The sequence below is a fragment of the Sciurus carolinensis genome, chromosome 8 (assembly GCF_902686445.1).
Source record: "Sciurus carolinensis chromosome 8, mSciCar1.2, whole genome shotgun sequence".
Taxonomy (NCBI): Eukaryota; Metazoa; Chordata; class Mammalia; order Rodentia; family Sciuridae; genus Sciurus; species Sciurus carolinensis.
Window position 1 is genome coordinate 78,083,511 of NC_062220.1, and position 18,263 is coordinate 78,101,773.

At 33.2% G+C, this 18,263-nt stretch overlaps 1 protein-coding gene and 1 non-coding gene across 5 annotated transcripts in view; one reads left to right on the top strand and one right to left on the bottom strand.

Moving 5' to 3' along the window:
• Snx13 (sorting nexin 13) overlaps positions 1 to 18,263 on the bottom strand; it is a 157,689-nt gene that overhangs the window by 49,684 nt on the left and 89,742 nt on the right. For all 4 annotated transcript variants that reach the window (XM_047560792.1, XM_047560791.1, XM_047560795.1 and 1 more), the window contains 4 exons: positions 16,509 to 16,592; positions 5,624 to 5,762; positions 5,153 to 5,241; positions 29 to 128 (listed from right to left, as the gene is read on the bottom strand). In XM_047560792.1, coding sequence (XP_047416748.1) covers positions 29 to 128; positions 5,153 to 5,241; positions 5,624 to 5,762; positions 16,509 to 16,592 — 412 coding nt within the window. The remainder of the gene's footprint in view (positions 1 to 28; positions 129 to 5,152; positions 5,242 to 5,623; positions 5,763 to 16,508; positions 16,593 to 18,263) is intronic.
• Trnaa-ugc (transfer RNA alanine (anticodon UGC)) lies at positions 10,097 to 10,169 on the top strand. The gene has a single exon. It is a non-coding gene; the product is annotated as a tRNA-Ala (tRNA).

Genomic DNA, 18,263 nt, shown 5'->3' on the forward strand with positions numbered 1-18,263 from the left:
ATTATGTAAATAAAATGAATTGACCTACCCATAAAAAATTGTAGTGCAACATTGTCGACAAGAATGCTGTCCAAAGGGACTGTGCAAAGTTTCCCAAAGTTTGCTGCCAGTTTCACAGTATTTATTTCCTACAGACAAAGTGAATATAGATTAGTATTTTATCAAATCACTCATGAGGGTAAAGATCTTTAGAAAAATAAGAGAAAGAAAATCTAACATTAAATTAAAATGGAATAAAAATAGTCTGCATTCCTTTTCATGTTGATTCCCAATAAAATACTCTGGTTAGTGAATATAAATTCCTAGTTGTTTTAAAAGGTACCTAGCAAATTTTTTATTAAAATATGATTAGCATTAATTTCATCCAATATAAAAATCAATCTAAATAATATTTTCAAGTATTCTCTACATATTTCAAATGAAAATGAACAATTCAGGAGTTAAAGGGGGAAAAGAATGTTTGAAATACTAAATATACCTAAGAGTAAATAAACTGCAATACTTCCAATTTTTTATTAAAGTTTGTTTGGTTTTAATGTGAAAAAATACCTGTAATTGTCAGAGAAAATACATTTCTTTTCAGATTACGTAAACAGTTTTTATTATTGAAAATGATATATACTGTTCACAGTCATAGAGTGAAGTAATTACCTACATGCAAAAAGAGGGGGGACAGTGGATCCAAAAGTTAAAGAGTATCTGTGTGCTAGACACTATGCTGATTACATTATACACATTACTTAATTTAAGATGCATAGGAATTCTATTGGGTATGTGTCCCCAACTTCATTGAACAGATAATAAAAATGAAGATTAGAAAGGTTATCTATGATGACAAAGTTGGTTAAGTATGAATCTGTTTTCAAATTTTGCAGCTTTTCCCCTAAAATTCATAACATCGCTGCAAACTATCTTCACTGACTTCTACCACCAAATTCACATCTCGCTATCCTTGACTGAAAAAAGATTTGATAGGGTGACTTATTCATGGCAGATACTAGCAGTAGTATATGAAGAAGAAAGAATTTGAAAAGAGAAAATAAAAAGCAACAACAACAACAAATCTGCCTCTGTAATCAGTATTTCCCTTTATAGTGCTGCTGAATAACAGGTAATGGACTTGAAATGCATGGCATAGAGTAACAGCAGCAATGTCACATATAGGGCAGGGGAAGAGTATTCAGTATAACTTTATTTGTAATATTATAAGTAAAATTCTAAGTAAAATGGTTATAAATCTGTGGGGATTCTGAGATTACTTTCCAAAGGAAAATACTGGATGAACTGAGACAATAAAAGATAAAGCTTCATATTCAATACAGAATTGATTTCTACAGGCTTCCAAACAAAAATATCTAAATTTTAAGAGCATCCAATATGAAAAAGCATTAGGGCAAACAGACTCTAAATAATGATGCTGAAAGAACACAAACTCTAAGGTCTGGATAAGGTAACTATTTAAAGAAAAAAAGCACAATCATTTTCTAATTTGCATGGTTATAAAAAGTAGCTTTAAATATAATTAACAATACACACATATGACAATGTCTTTTTGAATATCAAGCTTTGTATTTTCATTAGTAATGTTTCAGTATGTTAAATTCATCTAGCAAACTGAATTCAAGATTTAAAAAAAATTCTTCCATTCAGTATGGAATTTAAATACATTACCCAATTTTAATAGTAAGCCAAAACAAAATTTCCAAAATAGAAAACCAGAGCCAAAATGTTGACTACACTAAAAACTAATGGTACTAAAATATATAAATATTTTTTTCTTTGCTTAAACCCCCAAATTTCTATTCTTCTTTATAGTAAAATTCCTCTGAAGACCTATTTACAAGCACTGTTTTTTAATTCTTTTCTTCCCATTCTTCCCTAGACAAACTCCAATGAGGCTTCTTCACTACTTCACAAAACCTGTTCTCTTCAGATCAACAGTAATTTCCATAGTGGCAAGCCCAATGACCAATTCTCAGTCTTCATTTTACTCAAAATTATCCTCCTTTGACACACTTGACCTCTCTTTTCTTTGTTAAACACTTTACACTTGTGGACTTTATAGATATCACATTCCCAGAGTGTCCTTCAATCTTATTGGCCACTTCTTTCTTTCTTTCTTTCACTGGATCCCTTAATTCATCTTCAACTCTATTGACTGAAGTGACTTAGGACCAAATCATTGGTATGCTCTTAGTTACACTCTTTTAGACAACCTTATCCAGTCTTAACATTAAACCAACATTTGATAAATTCTGAGGATTCACAGAGTCACCTCTATCACTAAACTTCCCTTTGAACTCAAGATTACCAATTTGCATGTATAATTGATCTCTCAAAGGATGTCAAATTAAAATATCAAGAACTTGGTTCTCTCTTGCAAACCTCCTCCACCTTCAATTTGACATTTTAGTAAATAGCATATACTATTCCTGAAGTTGCTCAGAGCAAAAACCTTGGAATCATCCTTGAGTTTTTTTTTTTTAACCCCATATTTAGCTCATTAGCAAATCCTATGAGCACCATATTCAGTCCCTAATCATTTCTCATAACCTCCACAGACATCTCTCACTTGGTCTAAAGCAGCAGTCTTCCAGTTTCTCAGTTTCCATTCTTTACCCCCACCATCTCACCACATTGTTCTTCATAAAAAAATCAAAGAATTCACTTTACCTCATAAATCAGATCATGTCACTTGTCATGACAAATCTCCAACTGATTTCTATCACAATCAAAATAAAATAAAAATTTTAACTACAGCCCATAAAACCATATACAATCTTGTCCCCAGGTTCTGAAACCTATAATCATATAATCCTTATTCACCCACCTAATCACAACGACTACCTATAACTCACCAAAGACATTTCTATCTCAGGGCCCTTGCCCTTGCTTTCACTTCTGCTATAAAGACTTTAAAATTAAGCAAACAAAACCACAAGACTAACTCTCATGTTTTTCAGATTTCTCTCTGCTCATGGGTGCAATCTCTCAGCATCTACCTAAAACACTCATTTTCTATATACTACACTGCTACAACTGCTACATTTTTTTATAGCAGATATCATCATGATATCATATATCCATTTGCTTACCATTCATTTTCTGACTGTGCAATGAAAAGGTAGCTCCACAAAGAGTTGGTTTATTTGGTTCACCTAAAATGGTGCCTGATTCGAAAACTCAATAAATGTTGAATTTTGAATAAATTCTAAATAAGTAAATAAAATATCAAAGAATAAAATAAAATCTTTAATCCTTTGCATGTTTCAAGCTATTTTTTTTAATTTGTTTGGTCAATGAGTTTACTATCGTTACACAAAAAATTGTTGTTTTATTTAGCTCTCAGCAGTCTGTTCCTGAGCTGAGTGAGAAAGCCCACCTTCTTTTTAAGCTACCCAATCTTTCTTCTGGGCAAGGGTTGTTGGGGGATAGTTTCACTTCTTTTCAACTTCTCTCTTGGACTTCTTCTTTCACATAGCAATCATGAGCTTTCTCATACATCCTCCCATCATGTCTTGAATCACCACTGTAATTATTGTACTGAGAGATGTGTATATTGTAAACATCTTCATCTTCTTCCGTTTGGTAAGGCATATAATCTGCCCTGACCCATGATATGCTTCCTGATGTACTTCTGCACTGAACTCAGTGCTTTCAAGATTATAACTAGGGAATCATTTTGGACTGTAAGAAATAGAGAAACTTCCATTCACAGCTTTCTTTAGAGTTTGAGCAGCGGATCTGGCAATAAATAGCAGGTGACGGTATAGGTTGATCATCAGTGCTTTCTGCACTGTAATCATCTTGAATCTCCTCCATACAATGCTTTCCAAATAAAATTCATCTCCAGTTACTTCCACTCAGCCTTCATAGGTCTTTCCCATGGCAACCTATTAAGAAGCCTATTGGCCAGCTTTAAGTCAGCTTAATACTCTGCAGCATAATTGGTTAGCCCTACTTTCACACTATTTTGATAGTTCAAATATATATGCTATACAGACTATCGTATCCCCTTCCATACCGGCTTAAGCAATCTGGCAAATGATAGCTATCATCCTATATTTGAGTATATACTTGTTTTGTCCTAGATCCCAAGTGTTACTGAATATAGTAATAAGTTTTACACTCTCTTCTAAATTTCACTTGGCATGTCTTAAAGCTTACTTTTGACAGCTTTAGCAAACCCTATCCTAAGGAACTGAGACTGGTGTCCACAGCTCAACAAAGACATGGAGGCCCAGCAGCACTATGGGGGAGAAAGCTCAAGTAGTGTTTTAACTAATATCTTTGCTTTGCTTTAATAAATACTTATCATACTATAGTACACAAGAGAAAATTCTTGTGAAAGCACTGGTTAATATCCGACCCTTTTTACTCATATACATTGTTGTTGGGACTGCAAATTGGTGCAACTACAATGGAAAGCAGTACGGAGATTCCTTAGAAAATGTGGAACGGAACCACCATTTGACCCAGTTATCCCACTCCTCAGTTTATACCCAAAGGACTTAAAATCAGCATACTACAGTGGCGAAGCCACATCAATGTTCACAGCAGCTCAACTCACAATAGCCAAGCTATGGAAAAAATCTAGGTGCCCTTCAACAGATGAATGGATAAAGAAAATATGTTATATATACGCAATGAAATATTACTCAGTCATAAAGAAGAATGAAATCATGGCATTTGCATGTAAATGGATGGAACTGGAGAGAATATGCTAAGTGAAATAAGCCAATCCCAAAAAACCAAAGGCTGAATGTTCTCTCTGATATGTGGATGCTAACCTACAACAAGGGAAGATGGGAAGAGGAAGAATGTAAGTCCACTGGATTAGACAAAGGGGAACAAAGGGAAGGGAGGGAGAAGGGGAATAGGAAGGATAGTAGAATTAATTGGACATAACTTTCCTAGTCTTATATGTGAATACACGACCACAGTAACTCTGCATCATGAGCTACCACAAGATTAGGATTCTAATTAGAATAAGTTATAGTCTATGTATGTATAATTTGCCAAAACACATTCTACTGTCATGTATAACTAAAAATAACAAATTAACAAAACTGATCTTTTGTTACTTATTAGCATTTTAATCATTAGAAAGCATTTATAACTAAATATTAATTCAAAAGTACTTTATACTTACTTTGCCTGACTGCAACCGCTGTATTCTTGAGTCACATACTTTCTTTACAAATAATAAGCTATTTATTTGATTTTTAATGGTGTTGATATCTAAAAGCAAACAAATTTATCATGAGCTAGAAAACGGTAATAGTATTTATGAAATAATTTAAATATGCATGGGCTGTAATTTTAAAAAATAACCAATACAGTAAATTTTTATCTAGTAAAAGAAACAATCTGAAATTATGTACAGTGAAATTATGTCATTAAAATTTAACCATCCTATTATCCATTCTTTAGGCATAATTCCAATTATCATAGTCACATATTCAAAAAATAATGCTTTTACTCTAAACACAAGTTAACATAAGAAGACTTATTTAGTTAAGGTGAAAATAGCTAACAGCATAAAATAGCAGTCAGATAAATAAAGTTTTATTTAAAGATACAATAATCCTTAAAGAAAGCATTTTTTACTTAAATGACTTACCATCACCAGCTGTATCTAAAGATCTAAGATACTGTAATTCTTCTGCTGCCTTGTCTCTAACTGCTTCCAATTCTCCAATATTGTCACTCAATTTAATAATGTTCATAAAGGCCTCATAGTTGCAATTTGAATCACGGATCTGAAAATAAAGTTTTTTAAAAACAGTTGGGAGGGGGTTCCATTTATTAAGGAATAAATTTAATCCTGAGTGCCTATTACATGCCAGGCACCAAATGCTATATACCCAGTGCTTGTAACAAAAGGGAAAAAAAAAGCACTATATTCATGGCACTTATATTCTAATGGGTCAGACTACAAACAAAATAGAATAAATAAAATATACAGCATGCTAGCAAGTACAAAGCACATTCATAATGTTTAATGACAGCAAAGAAGCCATAGTCACTGGAGCTAAATCAAAGAAGAGCTGAAGAGTAGAAGAGGACCTGGTTAGCAGTTATGGAGGACAAATCTTATAGTATAATAAAGGTTTTGGCTTTTAATCTGAAGGAAATCAAATGTTATTAGAAGGTTTAAACAGAGGAGTAACATTCTATGGTGTGAAATATAATCACTATATAAAAAGAGAATGAAGACTAAAGAGCATAAGAAAGATCAGATAATAATACAGATGAAACATGATAATAGTGTCTAGCAGAAGTGGGGATATGATAAAAGTATATTTTAAATGTTCTTTGTTACATGTTTTGTGTAGGAAATGCTTTATGCAGACAGTATGAAAAGACTGGCTGGCAAATTTATCTGATTTAAGTGTGAACTAAGAATTATACCAAGATTTATGGCCTGAACAATGTTCAATCACATTAAACAAGATGAAGAAAACATAAAGAACAGAGAGGGTTTTGGAAGGAAGGCAGAGTATCAGGAACTCAGTCTTTGCCATTAAACAACCTAATGAAAACATTAAGGATGCTTTTGAATATAAAAACTAAGAGTTCAAGGAGAACTGGAAACATGCATTTCCAAGTCACTTACTTTAGATGACATTTAAAATCATACAAGTGAATGAGAATCATCAAGAGAATATATGAGGATTAAAAAGAGAGGAGTTCCAAGAACAGAGACCTACTTAGCAAACCTACACAGCAGAAAAGACTGAGGAAGGCCAAACACCAAGAACATATTATGTCTTAACAAGTCAAGTAAAGCAATGTTTTAGCTGGGCATGGTGGTGCATGCCTGCAGTCCCACCAATTCAGGAGACCAAGGCGGGAGGATCGCACCACACCAGGCTGGTCAACTCAGTGAGACCCTGTCTCAAAAATAAAAATAAAAAGGGCTTGGTGGTAAAAGCACTCCTGGGTTCAATCCTCAGTAATATGGGGAAGAAAAAAAGTATTCTGAACCTGTTTTGTTCCATCATCCCAGATTTAGAATACCTATAAAAACTTAAATATACTATATAATTATGCAATAATAATATAATTATTGTATTAGTTTATGTGTGTGTGTGTGTGTGTGTGTGTGCGCGCGCGCACACACACTCCAGATATGATTTCTAAGCTATTTTAATGCACCTGTGTCAATTTTGTGGAAATAGAGTTTAAAACTAGGGACATAAGGGGATAATAAGGAAAATGAGTATGTTGAATGTCAAGAGAATAAAGTAAAAAAAAGGGGGAATCTAAGAGTTGACCATTAAGTTTAACAATGGATATCATTCTCCTCAACCTAGAGAATTTTATTGGCAGGGTTCAAGAAAGAAAGAGAGTAGGGCACAGTAGCCCATGCCTATAATTCCAGCAACTCAGGAGGTTAAGGCAGGAGGTCCAAGTTCAAAGCTGGTTTCAACAACTTAGCAATACCCTAAGCAATTTAGGGAGATCCTGTTTCAAAACAAAACATAAAAAGGACTGGGAATGTGGCTCAGTGGTTAAGTGCCCTTGGGTTTAATCCCCAAAATGCTGGTGGGGAGGGAATAAAAGAAAGAAAGAAGAGAAAATGAAGACAGCCAACGAAGAGTGAAAATTTGATGATGGAGAAGAGTGAGAAACTGACAAAGCAATAAAACTGGAACTGTCCATAAGATGTCGGGTACAGTACAGAATGGAGTAGCCAGGCACAGTGGCACGTGTCTGTAATCCTAGCAACTCCAGAGGCTGAGACAGGAGGATTCCAAGTTCAAAGCCAGCTTCAACAACTTAGCAAAGCCCTAAGCAACTCAGCAAGACCCTGTCTCAAAATAAAACATTAAAAAGGGATGGGGATGTACCTAAGCGGTAAAGCACCCTGAGTTCAATCCCCAGTAACCCCCATCTCCCCAAAAAAGGAGTTGCCTTATCTAGGATGCTTGCATATGTCATCAACAATCATAGGAGAAAATGTAACTTAAAGTTCTCTTGATTACCTCAATTTTTCAACTAAGTACTAATAAGCAAGGTAATGAGCTAATAAAGACTGAGGATGTGGAAAGGTGTTACATTAAAGTAGAGGATGTATACAGAGCTCTTCAGGAAAGTGAGACAGAAAACAGGAAATTATGACTGCAAGACAAGGGAAAACTTCAAATTAGTGCTCATGAATTTTTTTTTTTTGTTATTGTTGAAGGATCTTTATTTTTTGATTTATATGTGGTGCTGAGGTTCAAACCCAGGGCCTCACACATGCCGGGCAAGTGCTCTACCACTGAGCCACCACCCCAGCCCAGTGCTCATGAATTTTAAATGAAGTCAGTGTAGATTTCTCCCCCTATAACCATATGTTAAATTTAACCAGGGCTATAGTATCACCTCATTAATGACTAATCACTACAAATGTAGATAAAATTTTAACTAAGCAAAACAGGGAAAATGGGAAAAGGTAGTACACTTTTAGGATATTGACCATTCTAAACAAAAAGTCAAAGAAATAGAGACTGTAAAATTACAAACTATGAGAAAAGATACATACAGGGGATCAATGATTCGGAAGTTGACTTCTCATTAGAAATGATGGATACAAGAATTACACATTTTTTCAATTAAAAATTTTTAAAAGTACTAAAATGAAACTGTTGACCAAAGGACTCAATTTTTCCCAACGCCATTTTTTGAAGAGCTTATTCTTTCCCACTGGGTAGTCTTGACACCACATGAAAGATTACTTGATCATATAAAGGAACATTTATTTCTGGGTTCTGTATTGTGTTCCACTGGGTCTACATGTCGGTCTTTATGCTAATAACACACTTATTTCAATTACTGTAGCTTTTTAGTAAGTTTTGAAATGAGGAACGATGAGGTCTCCTGGTATTTTTTTCTCATGATTGTTTTGGCTATTCAGGTTTGAGATTCCATAAAGATTTTTGGATAGTTTTCTTATTTCTGCAAAAAATATTGGAATTTTGATAGTAATTACTCTGAATCTACAGACTGCTTTGGGTAGTACTGATATCTTCACAACATTACATCTTCCAAAACATGAACATGGGATTACTTTTCACTTATTTGTGTCATCTTTGATTTCTTTCAACACTATTTTTTGGTTTTCAGCGTACAAGTCTTCCCTCATTTTGGAACTTCTTTGGCTGAATCCCATGAGTTCTTGTAAACTATAAGATTTTGAAATATATATTTGATCTTTGTTCCAGTTCCCTAACATGCAACTAACATATTCCTTGGAATCTCAGGAGTGGCAGTAGTGTCTTATCTCCTACACAACAGCTCAAGATGAAATTTCAGTTTCACCCCTCTGGTTCCAGAGAGGGAAGAGGGTCTGAAGATTGAGCTGATAAATCAATGATTAATAATTTAATCAAACATGCTTTCATAAAAATCCAAAAGGTTTGAACTCCAAATACTTGAACATTTATAGGTTCCTGGAGGGTGGCATGACCAGACAGAGCATGGAAAGAAGCTCTGCATCTTTTCTCCTATACCTTACTCTGTGTATCTCTTCCATCTAAATTTTCACATTATCATTGTAATATCCTTTGTAATAGGTGGGTAAATATAAGTATTTCCTTAAATTCTACAAGCTGCTCTAGCAAACTCATTGGCCCAGAAAGGTGATCGTAGAAACCCCAATGTATACGAGGTAGCCAGAAGTTCCAAAACCCACTTGGGACTGGCATTTCAAGGGGATAGAGAGCTGTTGGAGTGAGCACTCATCAACCTGTGGGAACTGAGGCTACTTCCAGGTAGATAGTGTCAGAATTGAATTGAATTATCAGATACCCAGCTGGTGACCTCTGAAGAAATGATTGCTTGGTTCATGAGCATTCTGTGTTATAAAAGTATGGGAGGACAAACTGAACTTGTTCTTCCTGTAACTTCAAGGTTGTATTCTCTTTCATATCAAATTACTTACTAACCTCTGTTCTGCTCTTTGACCCATTGCTTTTTTAACAGTGTGCAGTCATATTTCCATATATTTGTGAATTTTTCAGTTTTCCATTTTCTGGTGACTTCGTTTCATTACACCATAGCTAAAAAGATTTGATTTTAGTATTTTTAAATTTGGTAAACTGGGGCTGGGGATGTAGCTCAGTTGGTAGAGTGCTTGCCTTGCAAGCACAAGGCCCTGGGTTCAATCCCCAGCACCGCCAAAAAAAAGTAAATTTGGTAAACTGTTTTGTTAACATACTCTATCTTGTACAATGTTACATGTACACATGAGAAGTACATTTGTGCTACTGTTATTGGATGGAGCACTCTTTATGTCTGCTAGATCCAACTGGTTTAGAGAGTTATTCATACCCTGTTATCTTATTGGTCTTCTATCTGATTGATGTGTATCTTATATGAAGCAGGGATGAAAGGGTCCTATTATTACTAGGCTAAAGTTTATACTCTCTTCAATTCTGTCAATGTTGGCTTTGTATATTTGGGTGCTCTGTTGTTAGGTTATAAATATAGATATTTATAACTGTTATATCTTCATGGTAAATTGAACTGTTTATATTACATCATGTTCTTGGTCAGTTTTTAAGTTAAAATGTAATTTGTGCGATATAAGCATGGCCACTTCCACTCTTGTTTATTTCTATGAAATATTTCATTTTTTTGCTTTCAGCCTGTGTATAATATTATATCTAAAGTGAGTCCTTTGTACAGAGAACACTGTTAGATCTTTTTTCCATTCAGTCATTCTGTGTCTTTTATTGGGGAGCTTAATCCACTTCTACTTAGAGTAATTACTAGTAAGGAAAGGACTTACTATTTTGTTGTTTTCTCTACTTCTATATTGTATGTTGTTGTTTTGTCCCTCTTTTCCTCTCTTGATGCCTTCCTTTTGGTGCAACGCATTGATTTATTACCCTCCTGTATGCATATTCTATAGGTATTTTCTTGGTGATATCATGGGTCTTACATAAAGCATCTTAAAATTAAAACAATCTATTTTAAATTGATAATAATTTCAATCACATGCAGAACTTTTACTAACTTCATATGCCCCTCCACTGTGTTACTGACTTCACAAATTAGATCTTTTCAGATTTCATGTCCACTGATAAAGTTTGAGGGTTGTAGTTACATGTTATGCTTTTGTTTTTTAATTCTATAACTGGATTAAAACAATGTATGCTCTATCATCACAACATAATAAAGTATTTCTACATATTTGCTTTTACAAAAGAGCTTTGTATTTTTATATGCTTTCTTGCTGTTCTCTTGCATTCTTTCGTTTCAATTTGATGGACTCCTTTCAGTAATTCTTGTAAGGCAAGTCTATAGTGACTCCCTTAGTTTTTGTTTACCTGTCCTTCAAAAATGAAGGACAGTTACAGTATTCTCTGGCACCATTTTTTTTTTTCTTTCTTAAATTCTATCAGTATTTTCTGGTCTGTAATGTTTCTGATAAAAAAAAAATCTGATATGGGTACTCTCTGATACGAGTCCCTTTGTCTTGCTACTTTAAAGATCCTGTCTTTGACCTTCTCACAATTCAATTTTATTTAAGGCTTCTCTGTGTGAGTGAATCTCTTTAGATTCAACCTAAATTTGAATTTGGAAGTCCACTTTCTTCCTCAAATTTAGGATTATTTTTTGCCAATTTTTCCTTCAAATAATGTGTTAATTCTCCTCTAGCTTATTCTGAAAATCCCAAAACACATAACTGACTTATTTCAGTGTCCTATAAGTCCTTTAAGTTTTCTTCACTTTTCTTCATTCTTTTCCATTGTTGTTTTTTGCTGATTCAATAATTTCAAATAACTTGTCTTCAAGTTCACTAATTCATTCTGCTTAATCAAGTTTGCTTTTGATCTAGTGAATCTGATTCAATTATTGTATTTTTTCAGCTCTACTTTTTTTTTTAACGCTTCTATAACTCTTTTAATATATAAGCAAATTATTTTCCAGAAAAAAGATTGAACCAATTTACAAAGCAAACAGCAATGTATAGCTATTTTTCCTCAGCATTGCTGGTCAAACTTTATTATTCTCATTGGTTTTACATTCTAATAGGTTGTTTTTAATTTGTATTTCTCTAAATGGTGCCTGGTAAAACAATAGGTCCCCAACAAATATTCCCTAAATGAATGAATTTCTATTGGGCCTAGTTATTTTCTTTTTTTAAAATTATTTATTATTTTTAAAAATTTTTCACAGACTGCAGTTTGATTCATTGTACACAAATGGGGTACTATTTTTTTATTATTATTTTTCTTTGTTGATATTCTTATTTTTATTTATACATTGCTTTTCAATTTGTTATTTGTCTATCTGTGCTCTCTCACAGCACACTGAGTTTCTTTAAGGTGATTATTTTTAACCTTTGTTAGGTGTGATCCATAGATCTCTTGTTTCTTTAGGGTCCAGTCCTGGATATTTATTTGGCTATTTTATTACATCCATGTTTCCCTGTTTCTTTGTGGGTTCCTTAATTTTTGTTGTGATTTTTACATTTGAAAAAACAGATACCTCTTCTAGATTTTACAGATTACCTTCACACAGAGGAAGACCTTCATTAATCAGTCCAGCTACAGATTCTGGGAATCTCTTACACTTCTGGAATTCTATGTGGAATTTCCTACTTAATTTCACAGTTTCTTTTGCAAGAGTTTATAGTCTTTGCTCCTTCTAGTGTCTTGTATGCTGCAGTAAAAATTCTCTCATGCTACATCAATGTGATAAGTTCTCCTGTGTTCTTGGTAGCCCTAGGCATCCAAGATATGCTAGTTTCAACAGTGTTCCAATTAAAATGAGAAAGAAATCAGCACCTCAGGACTCACCCTAAAAACCCATAGTACTGAGATACATGGTGTCCTCTTCTCTTTCCTTCTCACAGAAATCTCAGGAGCCAGGTGCTTAAATTCAATCACAGTGATTTCTGCCACTGTCTGCTATACTGCAAGTCCTCTGGCCCTATCACAAGCTGTTAAGCTATTTTCTGTTCTCTGTGGCCCTAGGTATCCAAAATATGCTGGCTCCCCAACAGCAGTCCAAGTCAGGAGAGAAACACATTCTTTGGGAAGCCCCTGAAAAGCCAGAAATATTGGTCATATGTTCCATTCTTTCCTTTCCCTCCCAGTGGAGAAGCAGAAAGCTGGGTTTTTCTTTCTGATCACTAATAGTGCCACACTAGGGGATGAGCTGACATAGCTGAAATGAAACAGCTTTACTTACTTGTTTCAGTGCAGCTATTCTTGGCTTCAAGCTCACCTGGGGTATATAGACTTCCCAACTGGTTTCTGTAGTTCTCATTAAGGTTCTGTGGACCATATATTTTTGTTAAGTTGGTATTTCTGTGGAGGAATAAAATCTAGGGTTTCTTCTTCTACCATCCTGCTGATATCAATCCCATTAGCAACTGCTTATATAGTTAAACATAAATCCTATGTCCCAGTAACTCCATTCCTAATGACTTACTCAAAAGGAAATGAAAACATGTATTAATGGAAAGATTATACAAAAATACTTAAGATACTGTGCTTATTTTTGTTTTGATTGCTTCTGTTTTTACAACAGGCACAAATAAGGAAATCTCAAAGATATATCAGTAAAAGACTAGGTAAAAATTTATAGTATATTCATAAAATGTAATACTCTGAACACTAAAAAAGAATGAACATATGGAAACTCTCACCAGTGTGTTAAGTATAAGAAGTCAGATACAAAGGAGTAGAGACTGCAATATTCCATTGATATAAAGTTCATGAACAGGCAAAACTAATTTATGGTGATAGAGAATTAGGGGTTGTGCTTGAGGGAATAAGGGGATGGACTTGCTAGAAGTCAGCAAGAGAACTTTTTGGGAGGATGGAAAATCTGTCTTATGATTCATGATACCTACATGAGTGTATCTATTTATCAAAATTCACTAAATTATAAAATTAAGACCCAAACATTTTACTTTATATAAAGTTTGATTCATTAATAAAAGAAGACAAAGGAAAAAGAACATTTGAAAAATAAAGTAAAAGAACATTAAAGATCTGACTTTAGAGAATGCATTTAAGAAATAAGTATCTTTCATTTATCTTCTTTAGTTAGATATCAACATTAGCCAGTTAGGTCTGCTCTCCTCCAGTCAGAAACAAGACCTAACTTGTTTGTCTCTATAAAACATATATATTTAGATGAAAATAATGCAAATGTGGCTGTATTATTTTAAAAATTACTTTAAAAATTACACCCAACCATTTTCTATGACACTAGTACTTTCTACATATAAGATAATGCTAATATAGTTGTAAGATTTTCCTTTCAAATCCAGGGCTGGGGTTGTAGTGCAGTGGTAGAACACTTGCTTCATGTGTGGGAGGCAGTGGATTTGATCCGTAGCACCACATAAAAATAAAGGTATTGTATCCGTATACAAATAAATTAAAAAAAGAATGAACTAATCAAGTACATCACACTAATATGAAAATGCAGTTGAAGAAGTAAGAGCTGAGTTAACATTTATATTTATAATACCTATGATAAGAAGTTTTTCACATAAACGTCAAAAGAGTGTAAATAAGACAACAAAGGAGGCTAAAGATCCCTTTTTGGTAAATTCTTCTCTTTAAATATATTTTCTGATAATCTACTGAAAAGTACAATAGTGATCGTGTTCCCTTTATTAACTGACACAAAAGCCAAAGTATCATACAATAGGCAAATCATGGGAGAAAAAGTTAAAATTGCAGTGATTTGAAATATTTTTGGAGTATGTCCTGAGGCCTCTGCAAAATGTTTTTTCCACATAATCAACCACAGAGTTAATACATGCTTAGCAAAAAAGATCATCTTCAGTGGCTTGGGAGGCTGACACAGGAGGATCACAAGTTCAAAGCCAGTCTCAACAAAAGGGAGGCACTAAGCAATACAGTGAGACCCTGTCTCTAAAGAAAACACAAAATAGGACTGGGGATGTGGCTCAGTGGTGGAGTGCCCCTAAATTCAATCCCCAGTACTGAAAAAAGAAAAAAAAAGGAGAAAGAATCCAACTTTAGTTAACTGTTTCACATAAAAGATATCATCAGTATCTTTTCATGTTCATAAAGATACAATTCTATCATTTTAATGGCTGCACAGTATTTGATTATATCAATATGATATAATTTATTAAACTAATCTCTTGTTTGGGATATTTCAGTTACTTCCAAAATTTTATGACTACATACAATATTACTATAAATGGCTCAGAATAAAGATTCCTGCAGATTTGTTTTCACTTTTGTGTAAACTCTTATGTAGAATACCAAAGGAAATACATCGTTTAAAAATTTTAACTATGTAGAAATGCATACTTTTAAAGCTTTTGGTAGAACTTAATACTAAATAGTTGACAATTAAAAAGAAAGATCAACTTTTATCACCTCCAGGAAAAAAATGCTAGGTACAAAATATGGTAGTTTTTTTATGCATAGTCTGGTGGGAGAGACAAATGTGGTGGCAACAACAATAATAAAGCAATGGCAAGTTTGAAAATGTCTAAGGAAACCAAGAAACAATTAGTGACTCTTTCCTAAGAAAAGTAGATGGGGTTAAAAGTAGATTAATGCAGAGAAGAAATCCTGGGTTTAAGAAAATGAATCACAGATCTAAGAGTATATACCAAAGTATTCCCAGCAGCTAGCCCATTTACAACTCTTCCTTGACCACATACTGAGGAAAAGCAAATATAATCAAAAAAGAAAAAAAAATAGATCTCATAAACTGAATAATTCCTATTTGGTATGCTTGACAGAGCAGAAGTCTGAGTTATCCATTTGAGGCACATGAAGTAACTAAGGAAAACAGACCTAAAATACAGATCTTCTGGTTTTCATTCTAGTGTTCTCATTCATACTTTCTATTATATGATATAAAATGTGAAGTACACAATATTTAAGTAGTTCAGATGCTGAGTTGTATTTAAAAACAAACACAGGTTTAGTATTCCTAACCCAAAAATTTAAAATTCACGTTTTGAGTACTGACATGATGCCACAAGCAGAAAATTTCAAATATAACCTCATATGACAGTTCACAGTCACAACACAAAATGCTAAGAATACTGCATAAAATGACCTCTAAACCGTGTATAAGGTGTATATGAAACATAAATGAATATCATGTTTGGGTCCCATTCCCAAGATATTTCATTATGAATACAAAAATATTCTAAAATCTGAAACATTTCTTGGTCCCAAGTATTTTGGATAAGGGATTCTCTATCTGTAGTAGTTGTTAAAAATACTCATGGTTTGTATACACAGGCAATGAAAGATCCTATTTTTAAATAAGTAGTAGCAGCACCATAATAGTAAGGAAAATAATCAATAAACTTCTTAAAAAGAAAATGACCAACACATTTAACAACAACAACAAAATAACATAAATATAGGAATTACTTTAGAAACATTTTTAATCCCTTCAATAAATTATTGCTTAATTACCCTCATATCCAAACAGTAGTTTTACATTTAAAAAACTGTTTCGAAAACAGAGTAGCAATTTTAAGAGGTACTTACCATCCATATGACATACTGATTAATATAATCAGGATCACTGAGTTGATTTATTAATGGAAGAAGAATTCCTCGTGCAAGGATTTCCTTAAAAATAATTTTTAAAGACAAATTTAATGTATATTTCTCAAAAATGTGAATTTCCTGACAATGTTGTTATATAACCTACGCATGAATCATATGAAAGTAAAAACATAATAATGAAATGTTTTAAAATTGTGATTGCCCACAACCTCAGTTAAAATAAATGAGCCAAAGCTGCCTATCAATTTGGACACATCTCCACAATGACAACTGGAGATGAATGAACAAAAACAAAAAGATACATCTGGTACATTAGTATTTTTATCAATTTTTAAAAGGCAAAACATGAGGAAAAAAGTCTTTGTGGATTCATACATCTATATTAAAAGTATAAAACAGAATGAAAAGATATACAGTAATTTTAGAATCATGTTTACTTCAAGGGAGAAAACCAAGCAACTATAATAATTTATGTTCTAACTTATTTAAATTCTGCCTTTCCTTTAAAGCCTTACCAATTATCCTATAAAATAATCCCTGATCATTTCAGTTGAATACTTTTTCACTTACATACTTAAAATACACACCCACCCAGTATTTATAGGATGCATCACTTAATATTTTCTATGTTATTGTATACCTTATATTTCTCTAATAGATTACCACTATCTAGAAATCCTCTGTATATGAATAGAATTGGTTAGTTAAGCTGCTAACTTATCTTTGAAAATAAATTTACCACCTCTCCAGTCTTTCAAGGTCATTATAGGCATTTGATAAATAAGTAGAAATAAAAAATTAATAATTTAGAACTAATTCTATAAATACAATGTTTTCACCTGGTATTAACCATCATCCCCTAATGCCTGCAATAGCTAAATTTATGAAATATAATTTCTTGAGAATTGGAGGGGCTAAATAACAACAAGTTTAACAAGTATTTAACTTTCCAAAGTAAAAAACCAATTTATTTTTACCAAATCACTAATGTGTCTGGTCCGTTTTTTAGCATATGTTCACAGAAGGTGGTGTTTATTTTTCCTTAAAGAAATATTTTACGTAAATCTACTTTTGTAAACTGTGTAAGTCTCTGATAACTATTACCACATAATGAAGTAATATTTCTGATAGGCCAGTTATTTTTAGAAATGCACTGAGTACTTTACAGTGCCAAATTTCAAGGAATTGTTTTTTTCAAGGTTAGTTTTAATTCCTAACTTCTTAAATATCATGTTTATTTACTTAATTTCTTCCTTCTAATCTTATCTCTGGCTAAAAGTGCTCAAATTTAAAATGTACTTTGTAAGAAGAAAATGTATACATAAAAAATGCTTTTCCAAAATTTCTTTTTAAAATGAGAAAAAAAAACACATTGGAAAGAATTTTGAGTAAGTTTTGTATTTAGTAGATAAAGAAATTAGTTAATCTGTCTTAGAAAACTATTTTGGTCTCTGAATTTGCCTCATAAAATGGTCTGGCTGTTCAGGGGCTAATCATATGATGCAACAATTCCTCTATAGATCCTAGTGAAAGCTCTAAATATTCCAAAGTAAACCGCCATTTCCATGTAAATCATACTTTAAGACCCCCAAATTCTAGAAGATAGCACTAGCTGTCAATATGGGGGCCTGAAAAATCACTGAAGCCATGAATCTTTAAATGAAAAAAGTGCAGTAACAGAAAGAATGTAGAGGCAATTAAAGAGCAATTACTTCAGTCAAATACTGTGTTGTA